Below are 13,310 nucleotides of genomic sequence, written 5' to 3' on the forward strand. Positions count from 1 at the left end.
GAATATAAGCCGAGGCCCCTAATTTTACCCCAAAAAACTGGGAAAACTTATTGACTCGAGTATAAGACTAGGGTGAAAAATGCAGCAGCTACTGGTAAATTTCTAAATAAAATTAGATCCTAAAAAAAATATTAATTGAATATTTATTTACAGTGTGTGTATAACGGGTGCAGCGCGAGTGTGTATAACGGGTGCAGCGCGAGTGTGTATAACGGGTGCAGCGCGAGTGTGTATAACGGGTGCAGCGCGAGTGTGTATAACGGGTGCAGCGCGAGTGTGTATAACGGGTGCAGCGCGAGTGTGTATAACGGGTGCAGCGCGAGTGTGTATAACGGGTGCAGCGCGAGTGTGTATAACGGGTGCAGCGCGAGTGTGTATAACGGGTGCAGCGCGAGTGTGTATAACGGGTGCAGCGCGAGTGTGTATAACGGGTGCAGCGCGAGTGTGTATAACGGGTGCAGCGCGAGTGTGTATAACGGGTGCAGCGCGAGTGTGTATAACGGGTGCAGCGCGAGTGTGTATAACGGGTGCAGCGCGAGTGTGTATAACGGGTGCAGCGCGAGTGTGTATAACGGGTGCAGCGCGAGTGTGTATAACGGGTGCAGCGCGAGTGTGTATAACGGGTGCAGCGCGAGTGTGTATAACGGGTGCAGCGCGAGTGTGTATAACGGGTGCAGCGCGAGTGTGTATAACGGGTGCAGCGCGAGTGTGTATAACGGGTGCAGCGCGAGTGTGTATAACGGGTGCAGCGCGAGTGTGTATAACGGGTGCAGCGCGAGTGTGTATAACGGGTGCAGCGCGAGTGTGTATAACGGGTGCAGCGCGAGTGTGTATAACGGGTGCAGCGCGAGTGTGTATAACGGGTGCAGCGCGAGTGTGTATAACGGGTGCAGCGCGAGTGTGTATAACGGGTGCAGCGCGAGTGTGTATAACGGGTGCAGCGCGAGTGTGTATAACGGGTGCAGCGCGAGTGTGTATAACGGGTGCAGCGCGAGTGTGTATAACGGGTGCAGCGCGAGTGTGTATAACGGGTGCAGCGCGAGTGTGTATAACGGGTGCAGCGCGAGTGTGTATAACGGGTGCAGCGCGAGTGTGTATAACGGGTGCAGCGCGAGTGTGTATAACGGGTGCAGCGCGAGTGTGTATAACGGGTGCAGCGCGAGTGTGTATAACGGGTGCAGCGCGAGTGTGTATAACGGGTGCAGCGCGAGTGTGTATAACGGGTGCAGCGCGAGTGTGTATAACGGGTGCAGCGCGAGTGTGTATAACGGGTGCAGCGCGAGTGTGTATAACGGGTGCAGCGCGAGTGTGTATAACGGGTGCAGCGCGAGTGTGTATAACGGGTGCAGCGCGAGTGTGTATAACGGGTGCAGCGCGAGTGTGTATAACGGGTGCAGCGCGAGTGTGTATAACGGGTGCAGCGCGAGTGTGTATAACGGGTGCAGCGCGAGTGTGTATAACGGGTGCAGCGCGAGTGTGTATAACGGGTGCAGCGCGAGTGTGTATAACGGGTGCAGCGCGAGTGTGTATAACGGGTGCAGCGCGAGTGTGTATAACGGGTGCAGCGCGAGTGTGTATAACGGGTGCAGCGCGAGTGTGTATAACGGGTGCAGCGCGAGTGTGTATAACGGGTGCAGCGCGAGTGTGTATAACGGGTGCAGCGCGAGTGTGTATAACGGGTGCAGCGCGAGTGTGTATAACGGGTGCAGCGCGAGTGTGTATAACGGGTGCAGCGCGAGTGTGTATAACGGGTGCAGCGCGAGTGTGTATAACGGGTGCAGCGCGAGTGTGTATAACGGGTGCAGCGCGAGTGTGTATAACGGGTGCAGCGCGAGTGTGTATAACGGGTGCAGCGCGAGTGTGTATAACGGGTGCAGCGCGAGTGTGTATAACGGGTGCAGCGCGAGTGTGTATAACGGGTGCAGCGCGAGTGTGTATAACGGGTGCAGCGCGAGTGTGTATAACGGGTGCAGCGCGAGTGTGTATAACGGGTGCAGCGCGAGTGTGTATAACGGGTGCAGCGCGAGTGTGTATAACGGGTGCAGCGCGAGTGTGTATAACGGGTGCAGCGCGAGTGTGTATAACGGGTGCAGCGCGAGTGTGTATAACGGGTGCAGCGCGAGTGTGTATAACGGGTGCAGCGCGAGTGTGTATAACGGGTGCAGCGCGAGTGTGTATAACGGGTGCAGCGCGAGTGTGTATAACGGGTGCAGCGCGAGTGTGTATAACGGGTGCAGCGCGAGTGTGTATAACGGGTGCAGCGCGAGTGTGTATAACGGGTGCAGCGCGAGTGTGTATAACGGGTGCAGCGCGAGTGTGTATAACGGGTGCAGCGCGAGTGTGTATAACGGGTGCAGCGCGAGTGTGTATAACGGGTGCAGCGCGAGTGTGTATAACGGGTGCAGCGCGAGTGTGTATAACGGGTGCAGCGCGAGTGTGTATAACGGGTGCAGCGCGAGTGTGTATAACGGGTGCAGCGCGAGTGTGTATAACGGGTGCAGCGCGAGTGTGTATAACGGGTGCAGCGCGAGTGTGTATAACGGGTGCAGCGCGAGTGTGTATAACGGGTGCAGCGCGAGTGTGTATAACGGGTGCAGCGCGAGTGTGTATAACGGGTGCAGCGCGAGTGTGTATAACGGGTGCAGCGCGAGTGTGTATAACGGGTGCAGCGCGAGTGTGTATAACGGGTGCAGCGCGAGTGTGTATAACGGGTGCAGCGCGAGTGTGTATAACGGGTGCAGCGCGAGTGTGTATAACGGGTGCAGCGCGAGTGTGTATAACGGGTGCAGCGCGAGTGTGTATAACGGGTGCAGCGCGAGTGTGTATAACGGGTGCAGCGCGAGTGTGTATAACGGGTGCAGCGCGAGTGTGTATAACGGGTGCAGCGCGAGTGTGTATAACGGGTGCAGCGCGAGTGTGTATAACGGGTGCAGCGCGAGTGTGTATAACGGGTGCAGCGCGAGTGTGTATAACGGGTGCAGCGCGAGTGTGTATAACGGGTGCAGCGCGAGTGTGTATAACGGGTGCAGCGCGAGTGTGTATAATGGGTGCAGCGCGAGTGTGTATAATGAGTGCAGCGCGAGTGTGTATGAGTGCAGCGCGAGTGTGTATGAGTGCAGCGCGAGTGTGTATGAGTGCAGCGCGAGTGTGTATGAGTGCAGCGCGAGTGTGTATGAGTGCAGCGTGTGTATGAATGCAGTGTGAGTGTATGAGTGCAGTGTGAGTGTATGAGTGCAGTGTGAGTGTATGAGTGCAGTGGGAGTGTATGAGTGCAGTGTGAGTGTATGAGTGCAGTGGGAGTGTATGAGTGCAGTGGGAGTGTATGAGTGCAGTGGGAGTGTATGAGTGCAGTGTGTGTTTGTTGCAGAGCCTTGGTGGGGGGTGGGCAATTTTTTTTATTATTTTAATTTTTTTTGATTATTATTTATTATTATTTTTTTAAATTTAATTATTATTTTTGTATTATTATTTATTATTTAATTATTATTTTTTATTATTATTACTAATGATATTACTAAATTCTTACAAATTTTTTCCCGTCCCCCCTCCCTGCTTGATTCATGGCAGGGAGGGGGGCTCTCCTTCCCTGGTGGTCCAGTGGCATTGGCAGTTCAGTGGGGGGAAGGGGGGGCTGGCAGAGCTGTAACTTACCTGTCCTGCAGCTCCTGTCAGCTCTCTCCTCCTCCGCGCCGTCCGTGCAGCTCCCTCTGTCAGCTCCCAGTGTAAGTCTCGCGAGAGCCGCGGCTCTCGCGAGACTTACACTGGGAGCTGACCGAGGTGCTGAACGGATGGCGCGGAGGAGGAGAGAGCTGACAAGAGCTGCAGGACAGGTAAGTTACAGCTCTGCCAGCCCCCCTCTCCCCCAGTCTGTATTATGGCAATGCAAATTGCCATAATACAGACTATTGACTCGAGTATAAGCCGAGTTGGGGTTTTTTAGCACAAAAAATGTGCTGAAAAACTCTGCTTATACTCGAGTATATACGGTAGATAAAAGAAAACGCTTGGTGAGATCCAAAATCTATCTAGTGTCCTACACCAACATCTAACTTAGAGGATAAATCTCCATAAGTATCCCCCTGTATCTATAGTGATCAAGAAAACGAAGTCCTGATGAGCGTTTCGCCACTGACAACCGGGCTCTTGAAAGGGAAAAGATCAATGCTGACAGGGGAGTTTAAATAGAGGAGAGTGCACCCGATTGGGTGATCAGCAGTCTAGTTAAAAACTTCCACATCATATCCATATGTGGAGCGGGCTTTTCGGCATTACTGATGCAAAAAAACAAGCTCCACCCTGTCCTTGATCGGTTTAATTCTCCGATGTAATGATCAAAAGGAAAAGGGGCATATGAACCAAGTAGTCAAGAGTACAGTGCAGGCTATTTTCCCAGAGTATGTTGTGCATCCACCTACTTGTAAGTATAGGAAGATGTTTATTACTTTATTAGGATTCGTGACCCAAAAGCCACAAAAATTTGAGTGCCAGTAATGTTCATTTACCTCCGAATCTTTCAGTCGCACATAATTGGACGGGAAGACTCCAGTTTTATCTCCCACGGTTCCTGTCCACCAGTCACCATCTTTTTTTATGACTACGATCATATCTCCCTGCTGAAACGTCAAATCACCTTGCTCGTTGCTTTCATAGGTGTACATAGCTATGTATTCTGTAAACCAAGAGGTAAAGTTTGATTTATAATAAAATTGCACTAAAAAAGTGTTTAAAAATTAAACAAAATAAAAATAAAGATCCTAAAAGGGCATAGGGCAAACAAGTTATACTGAAACATAGGAAACAGATGAGTTTTAAATGTTGAATTAGAAACAGCCAAATTCCTTAATTAATTTTATTAAACAAATGTACAAAATGTCTCACTAGGTTATAGGTTATTTAACTTCTGTATGCTCAATAAGATAACGGATATACCTTCAGTATCCTAGAACACGAATTGGCTGCACAGTGTTCATAATATTCAAATGCTCATTATTGCAAGATACAATAAACTATTAACATTAAAGAGCTACTGTCACGATGTAATGTAAGAAACACTATAATATAAATAAACTTTAGGTATATTAAACCAAGTAAAACACTATAATATAAATAAACTTTAGGTATATTAAACCAAGCTATTGATTGCACAGTGGTAACATACTAATTGTTAGAATACAAAGTAAACCACACTGTTACCAGCACTGCAACATTAAACGGACACTCTCCTGAAAATCATTTATTGTACAATAAAAAGCACCATGTGAGTTAACAGTGGGAGCATTAGACCCACTCCAAGCGCAGACTCGCAGGGGGTCCACAGATCCATTTCCAAACATTCATACAAAGCCAATATTTTGCCAGACACAATCCACTGCCCCAGGCGATTGTGTGGCCATTTTTGACTAAGGGACAATATCAAGTTTATATTGGTTTGTTCATTTACTACCCGTTTAAGGTACGATGTTACATTCTGGTCTGTACGAAGTATGTCATTTATACTGTAAAAGTCTAGCTTTTAAGCAAAAGTTTATTAAACAGAGAATAATACAAGACAATAATGCAAAGCAGGATTTTTTTTGGCTTACACAGACCATGAGCTTTACCTTCTCCTTGGACAGCAGGTTTAAATGCTGGGGAAGATGCTCTCTTTAAACTGGCTGGGCTCTCAGAGGACGTGGAATCAATGCTGTATATGACACAAAATAAATAAAATAAAAGTAATTTTAAAGTTAGACGAGCTATCAGGAACTGAAAAGCAGCACTGTACACCAGCAAGACTTTGCGATAATGAAAGGCATAGCAAGAGGAGGAACGGTTAGTTTTGTGGTAAATGTATAGTGTGATAGCTAGTGGAGTGCAGTTATTGCTTGTTGTGTTTACAATACATAAAAAAAAATATATATATATATTTATATATTAATATATTGTACATTAATCTTCTTCCTGGTACTTTGTAATCAAAGGTTAGATAAGGTGGAAGGTGAGTTTCCCTGCCAACAAACTCAAAATGGGAAATCAACAAAAAGACTAGACAGAAAATTTACAATAACCAAAAAAATGTAAAATAAAAACTAGAGGCAGAAATAGCTCAGAGCACCTGGCTTGCAACGACTTCTCACGGAGCTGCGTTTGGAAGTCTGTGATGGGACAGTCATAGAAAGTCTGGGCGGGGTTATTCAACACGATACTTTAAAAGTGAATACAAAGAGAATATCAAATTTGAGGCCAAAGTAACCAACTTAGAGAATTTTTCTAGTCCAGCTATACTTTGGACCCTAAATTTGAATTTTACTTTGCGCATAACCCTGTGTGTTGTGGAAGTAGGGGAGGGCTTGAAGTAGCTGCAGATACTAGATCTGCAGCTATTGCAAGCAATCATTTGTATACCCATAAAGAAAACACGCAAAACAAATTGCATGCATATTTCCTTTGGGGGTATATGTACTAAATTTATTTAATAGACCGTTTCTTTAAATAAAGGGCATAGGTGAACATAACTTTAAAATTCCTGGTAAGGGACAGTTTCTCTTTAACTATAAAAGAAGACACAGCTATAGAATACCTTGTAGATTTCCTTAAGGGGCCTGAAATGAGCTTCACATAGGATTTAGGGAACCAGCCCTTATGACCTTGAACTTCTCCAAACCACCACATGTCTTGCTGTTCGAGAACCGTAATTATATCATTCTTGTTAAAATTTAGATGGTTGTCCTTCTTCGCTCTCCAAGGATACAAGGCCTGTGCTTGAAGCCCTTCTACTTTTTCACCCTATTTAAATATAATTAAAGATTGCAGTAGTCACCATATTACCAAATCGACTTAAAACAAATTCTACCTAAAAATTATTGAGCGTAAGATTTATAATTTAGCAATTGTGGCAAAAAAGAGACATCTGTCTAAACCCACACAAAGCATGAGAGAGGAAGGAAGTTTTTGTATGGTTAAAAAAATAAAATGTCAATGTGATGGCATCCAGACTTGTATCATAGGGTGACATTTATTATGAGTTTTATTGGAAGCCTTAGCGGTTCCTAGAAATTATTAGCCTTTAATCGCAATGCTATAGCAATGATCTAACAGAAAAGGATAGTCATAATTGTCATCACTTGCTCATCATAAGATTCTAAGCTTGTTTTGGCAGGACCCTCTTCACCTACTGTTCTTGTATGTCAAGCATGGTTTGTTAGAATAAAATGATTGCCTTATTTACCAATTGGGAACACAGCCCTAGAGTGCCCTGGCTCTATCACCTGGTATAGCTTACCTGGGGCCTGGGGGCATCTGCTGCCTCTTCGGAAGGAAGCTTCAGCAAAGAGTTCCCATTAGCACCCATGCCGCGTAGAGCCGGCTCATTATCTGAGAGCGTCAGCTGAGAGATCTCAACAATGAGTGCGGCCCTGCACAGCCAGGCCTCGCTCAGTTGCAGGAGATTCCAGCTGGAGAGAAGGTGGCAGGAGGCGCTTGGTGGATGCCAGATAATTTGCCAAAATATTCTTAAATAGTTTGACTATTAACACTGGATGGCCCTAAGGCAATCCTGCTGCAATGCCAACTACATCAGCCTGTAGTGGTTAAGGTGCTTGCAGTGGTCCTTTAAATATGGAAACATCTTTAAAATCCTATATTTCCAGCATGCGTAGGGTTATTCTCTAAAGTCTGGAATGTAGCAAAACTGATCCCTCTGTAAAGTCTTGTAAATGATAGGTTCATTTCTTTTTCTCCTTAAAATTGAACTGATCCATGGTATAAGAAATTAAAGTCAGACAATCTTTGAGCTCCAATTCCCCACTGTGAGTGAATCATTTCTGCCTAACTTAAAAATGGAAGACAATGCTGGAGGAGAGGTAGACAGATTTCCACTTGCCTCAAACAGTTTTACCAATGATAGAAGTATCTAATGGCTGGATAGAAGTATCTAAGATCCAGCACAAAAATTATTTTGATTGTGAGACTTTTTCCCCCAATCAATGTTAACATACCTCTGGACCTAACTTAAAATGTCTGTCGTTGGAGCTAAACTTTGTGAACAATCCTATTACATTCCAATGAATAGCCATGGAAGATGCATGTCGTCTCTCACAGGCGAGATAGACCTTTACTTCATAGCAAACTATATCAAGAATAGCCTTAGATATGAACAGCACATTACAGATATTTATAATTAAGATTAAGTTTTCTAAAAACGAAGCACTTCATCCTAACAATGTGTGCTGAATGTGAGCTCTCTTACCTGGCCGAGTACAGGAGAAGGAGAGGATCCAGTTACTGTAGCCGGAGTAAATGCAGAGCGCTGTCTCATTTGGCCGGCACTTGGTACGGTCAGCGAGGGCTGAGCGGCCCACATATCCCAGTTATCAGTCTCTACTTTGTCATTGTTAATGGTTGGCCACCTGGTAGTGCAATGCAAAGACAGGATTATAAACTTGCGCACAGTCTGCAGAAAACTATAAAGTAACTATAAACTATAAGTACTATAAACACAACAATTAAATTATACTGTAAATTTTGAGGTAAGGTATTTTGTTCGTCCATTCTAAACCCTTGATCTATATACACTCCCCCAAATCTAAATAAGCATTTTCCTGCTTACGTTGAGCTGAAGTCTGCCCAGTTGTTGGAATTGGTAGAGGAGTCTGTGAATGCTGCGGATACGGTAGTGGATGGTGCCACGTGGACAGTGGTTTTGGCTGTAGTGTCTGCTGCCTGTTTTGTTGTGCTTGGAAGGTCACCTTCTGGCATTCTCTCTGCATAGTTAGCAGGGAACCATCCAGTTTTCCCTTTTATTTCACCTCCGAGCCACCCAGGCTCGCCGGTTTGGCTTTCATCCACCTGCAGAAACGGGCAAAAATGATATCCCAATTCAATAAATGAACCAACTACATAACTAATGTAAATCTTTTTACAAAAAGTATGTCTGAATAGCTGGACATTGCTGATTCCATGAGTATGCAAAGGGTAATTTGTTATTCATTCGATAGGGAAATAGGATTAACATCACATTTAATAGATATAACATCTGTAAGGTAATTAAAAAGCTTTTGCGATCACAAACACTATTCACTCTATAAAGAGTCCATAAACCATACACATTACTAATTTTTTTTAAAATATTTATTTTGAAGAAAACTTTTTTTATGGAAACCACTGAAATTTAAAGAAATTAATTGGAATATTGAACAGAGTGAAGCCTAGTGATAAAGTTTCTCGCTGAGTTTACGAAATACTGGATACACTAAAATAACTTGTGTGATGTAGTAGAACATCATTACGACATCTTTCTAAATGCTTTGTTTGTTACCATCAATATACGTCGAGATTGAAATGTGTTGGAAAGATAAGTTGCAAAGTTAATCTCCCCTCCAACTCACTATGTTTAACTTAACACCACAAAGCACGTAAGACAGCTGAGAACATTCTGATACTGCAAACAAATACAGAGCTATAAAATCAGCAAAGATAAAGCAGTTTGTAAAATTTCACAACAATAAAAGGTGAGGTGTTTGGAGAAGAGAGAAGATAAAAAAAACCCAAACCAATAAAATTAACATAGTAAGACCATGTTAGTTACGCCCAAACCAAACTTCAACATTCACCTTTTAAATGTGCTAGCAAAGGCAATGCTTGTTTGTAACATGGGAAGGGGATACATAGAAGCAATGAGCAGGAACAGTGCTTTGGTTTCCATAACATTTTGCCCTCTCCCCACGATTTCTCAATATGTGTAACCCTCTGAGTTTTCACTTATTTGTTGGGGTCTGGAGACCCAGCAGTTTCTAAAAGGTTAATTCTTTTGATCATCTCACATTTAATTAAACCCACGGAAGGCTTTACCTCTAGGATTTCATTAAACAAATAGACCTATATTTTAAAATAAGGCAAGTTTCCAATAATGGCCAGAAGATAGAACTATTCTCCAGTGAATGCTTTATTTTATTTTCTGCGTAGAGTGTATATCATTTTTATTTATTAACAGCATTATCCACGCAATGTACACACATGAAGTAGCTAAGACAGGCTGCCCAATATTAGTCCCATTACCAGTTTAACAAAACAAACTTATCACACTTACCATAATAATATCACCAGGCTGGATTGTGATTTCATCAGGACTTCTGGCATCGAACGGGTAAAGTGCTCGGTAATAGACAACCTTGACATCGCCCTGAGAGATTGTTAGTGGTGCTTTTTCTAAAACGCAAACATTGGAGGAAATATCAAACAATAGCATCTTATTTCAAATGGCGGGGTTATGGATATTGCAATACAGCATTCTGTAGTGACAATTATTTTCATTTCTTTTTTTAAATAAAACCAAACATTCACCACCTAACCTTTGTTTGTTATTGGACACGTTCACATATTGCATACTAAGCAATTATGGTTAATTATTGCTTGTCAAAAATGCGATTTTACTGGGTGGGGTGGGGGAAATATATATTTTATATATTAATTAGTAGATGATGGCACTTGAAATTTATTTATGAGAGAAAAATAAAGGTCTGCTTAACATGGAAAGGATTGTTAAAATAGTTTCTAATCAAATTAGAAAGAGGTTTAATCAGAACGTTCCTGGGGGGTTTGCAATGTAAAACAATCCTGTTTTGTAGACATCATAATGTATTAATTGCTGTCTGAGAGCCACTAGCGGATGCTTTTGCTGTGAGAATAGAATGAGACTCTTATCTATCATAAGATGTCCTCACGCATTGCATGAAGACATCCTCAAATGCTTGTCATAGGGACGCACTCCATTCAATGATCACCCAACTCATGTGCGTAACATGTTCTACACAAGTAATAGGGTTTCATAATTACACTCCGCGTAAAGCTTGGACTGTAAATGAAAAAAAGTGTTTAATACCTCATTCAGCACATGCTAAGCCAAGCACACACCTGTACCTGTCCAGGGGACCTGTCCTCCTGGCTTCATTGGCTCGGGTGGCTGCTGGAACAGTTTGGCGGGTTTCTCATGTGCCTCTTGCTTTTTCTCTTCGTGGTTCCTTTTCAAAGTGTCTTCCCTTTTCTGTTTTTCTTCTTCTTGAAGGACTTTGTGTCTTACTTGTTCTTCTTCCTGCTTCACTCGGTCCTGCCACTGCTTGTCCTGCTCTAGTGCCCTCCTGGTGGAATTGTCCAGTTAAGAAAAAAAATAAATTAAATATCCATGTGGAACGTGTTCATGATCTTGTTCTCAGTGCTGCATTGTGAAGTAACGTTACAGGAATTGTAAATGAGGATACATTGCAGATCCTTTCTATTCTCCTGATATTATTTCACAAACCAGAAGCTGCAGCAGCTACTTAAAAACAGGACCTTCCCTAAAGCACTGCTCTACAAACATAACAGCTCCAAGAGTTCAATTCAGTCACCAAGCAGGGCAGCTCGGAAAATAGCGGTACCCCTCCTGCCACCCCCCACCTTTATATACAATTCTAGTAGGCATCAGATAAAGTTTTACCCCATCATAAATTGTGACCACAGTTTATACATATTTTCACTTAAGTAAAAGGTGTTTAGAGGGGTGGGGTTGACATCAGGTCCCATTTCTGACCTGGAACCCTAGATTCTTCAAACAATTTATTAAAATATATATTTTATCCCCTCAATCTCGATGTCGGTGTGCCTATGAATAAGCACCCACAATCACCCCAACCAGCTTGATACTGATGGATTTAAAAGCACCCACATCAAATTCAAGTCTTATATATAAGCCAGTATAAGCCAATGGTGGGGGTGTAGCAGACACCTTTCCCATATGTTCGGTTGTGCTCCGTGCGCTACTAAAAACACATATTTCACAATTTTGCAAATAGAAGCCACTGTGCAGTATTTAAAATCCAAGAAATTCCCAACTAGAGAGTGAACAGAATATTATTACCACTTAACCCCTTAAGGACTCCCTTTTATTTCTGAAGTTGTGTCCTTATGGGGTTAATATTGCAAATCATATATGTCAGGGCTGAAAGTTTCCACTCACCGCTGGCAAATTAAAATGTAGCCCTGACTAGTAGAAAATCAGCTTGGGAAAGCATGTCATGAATTACCCACTTCTCATATGTGTTACATTGAGCCGGTGTCATTCATCCTGCGTACAGGTATACCTAAGCAAGGCGGGATAGCTGAAAACAATGCGCAGGCGGGATAAGCTAATTCCTTTCTGCAAACGCCTGGAGAGCTGGAGAACTTTGCTGGTCTGTGTTTGCTCACTGCCTGGCCTGACAACTGCTTCCCTGGTATTACTCCTCACTGCTTCAGCATTTTGTCTGGATGATAAATGGTTAAAAGGTTAACACCAATTGACAGACACAGGTTGCCTTTGTATACTACAGCTAGAATGGTCATATCATGAACATTTAGGAAGCTTAAAGGGGAACCAGCACTTCTCTGGAAATCACACCATGAACTAAAACATTGAAAATCACCTAGAACTTGTGATAATCTTTGTGTAAAGTTACTCCTCAATCGAGTTACAAAAAGCAGTCTTTTCTATCTCTTTGCTGAATAGGACAGAGCATGTAACAGTGACTAACAGAGTCATGATGGAGGCACATATTTTTTTCATAACGCTGTAGCCCAGGTCTTGGCAACCTTTATTGTTGTAGTTGCTTTGTAACTTAGTATTTGTGAGTATGTGGGCGGTTATATTGTATATGTTTATGAGTAGTTTGTGGTATTGTTTATGATACCTATGAATGTGGGCTGTGTATGGGAGCTTCTTGTGGAATTGTATGTGTGGATGAAATCACAGTCACAGTGTGCGTTTGGTGTTGTGTGTATGCGTGGGGCTGCTTGTGGTATTGCTTGGGAAAGGCTGCTTGTGGGATTGTGTGCATGTATGTGGATGGCCAGTGCTGTGGTTTGTGGGGACTGTGTGTTTGTGAGCTGGCTGTTGGCACTTCCTCTAAGTGCTGTGATGCGGAAATTAAGGATGATCCTGCAACCACATGCAAACTTCTCTTGGTTTGCACTAGCAGATATCTGAAGCTCCACCAGGACCCCTGATAGGCCAGAGCCTAAAGTGTCGTACAAATGCACCTGGAGTGGCCATAGGTTGCTGATCTCTGCTGTGGCCTTATGCTACAATGGTTTCAATATTTATTTTTTCACATCAGTCTACACTCAATATCAGAATCCAAAAAGGGGGGGGGGGGGGGGGGGAACCTTATATATCACATTGATATAAGCTTTCAGACCCTTTACTATGACATTTGCAATTTAACCTAAATGTATCTCATTTCTCTGGATCAGCTTTGAGATTTTTCTACACTTTGATTGGAGTCCACCAGAGGCAAATCAAATTGAAGGGACATGTTTAG

At 43.5% G+C, this 13,310-nt stretch overlaps 1 protein-coding gene across 8 annotated transcripts in view; it reads right to left on the reverse strand.

Annotated features, from left to right (window-relative positions):
* Positions 1-13,310, reverse strand: part of ITSN1 (intersectin 1) — a 140,573-nt gene that overhangs the window by 42,150 nt on the left and 85,113 nt on the right. For 5 of the 8 annotated variants that reach the window (XR_010090429.1, XM_063447584.1, XM_063447536.1 and 2 more), the window contains 7 exons: positions 10,891-11,114; positions 10,067-10,185; positions 8,588-8,826; positions 8,228-8,387; positions 6,560-6,765; positions 5,589-5,683; positions 4,503-4,669 (listed from right to left, as the gene is read on the reverse strand). Coding sequence is in view for 7 of the 8 variants with exons in the window: in XM_063447584.1 (XP_063303654.1) it covers positions 4,503-4,669; positions 5,589-5,683; positions 6,560-6,765; positions 8,228-8,387; positions 8,588-8,826; positions 10,067-10,185; positions 10,891-11,114 (1,210 nt within the window). In the remaining variant the exon portion in view is untranslated. The remainder of the gene's footprint in view (positions 1-4,502; positions 4,670-5,588; positions 5,684-6,559; positions 6,766-8,227; positions 8,388-8,587; positions 8,827-10,066; positions 10,186-10,890; positions 11,115-13,310) is intronic. The other 3 variants (XM_063447565.1, XM_063447555.1, XM_063447545.1) reach the window with 2 other exon arrangements.

The sequence above is a fragment of the Pelobates fuscus genome, chromosome 1 (genome assembly GCF_036172605.1).
Source record: "Pelobates fuscus isolate aPelFus1 chromosome 1, aPelFus1.pri, whole genome shotgun sequence".
Lineage (NCBI taxonomy): Eukaryota > Metazoa > Chordata > Amphibia > Anura > Pelobatidae > Pelobates > Pelobates fuscus.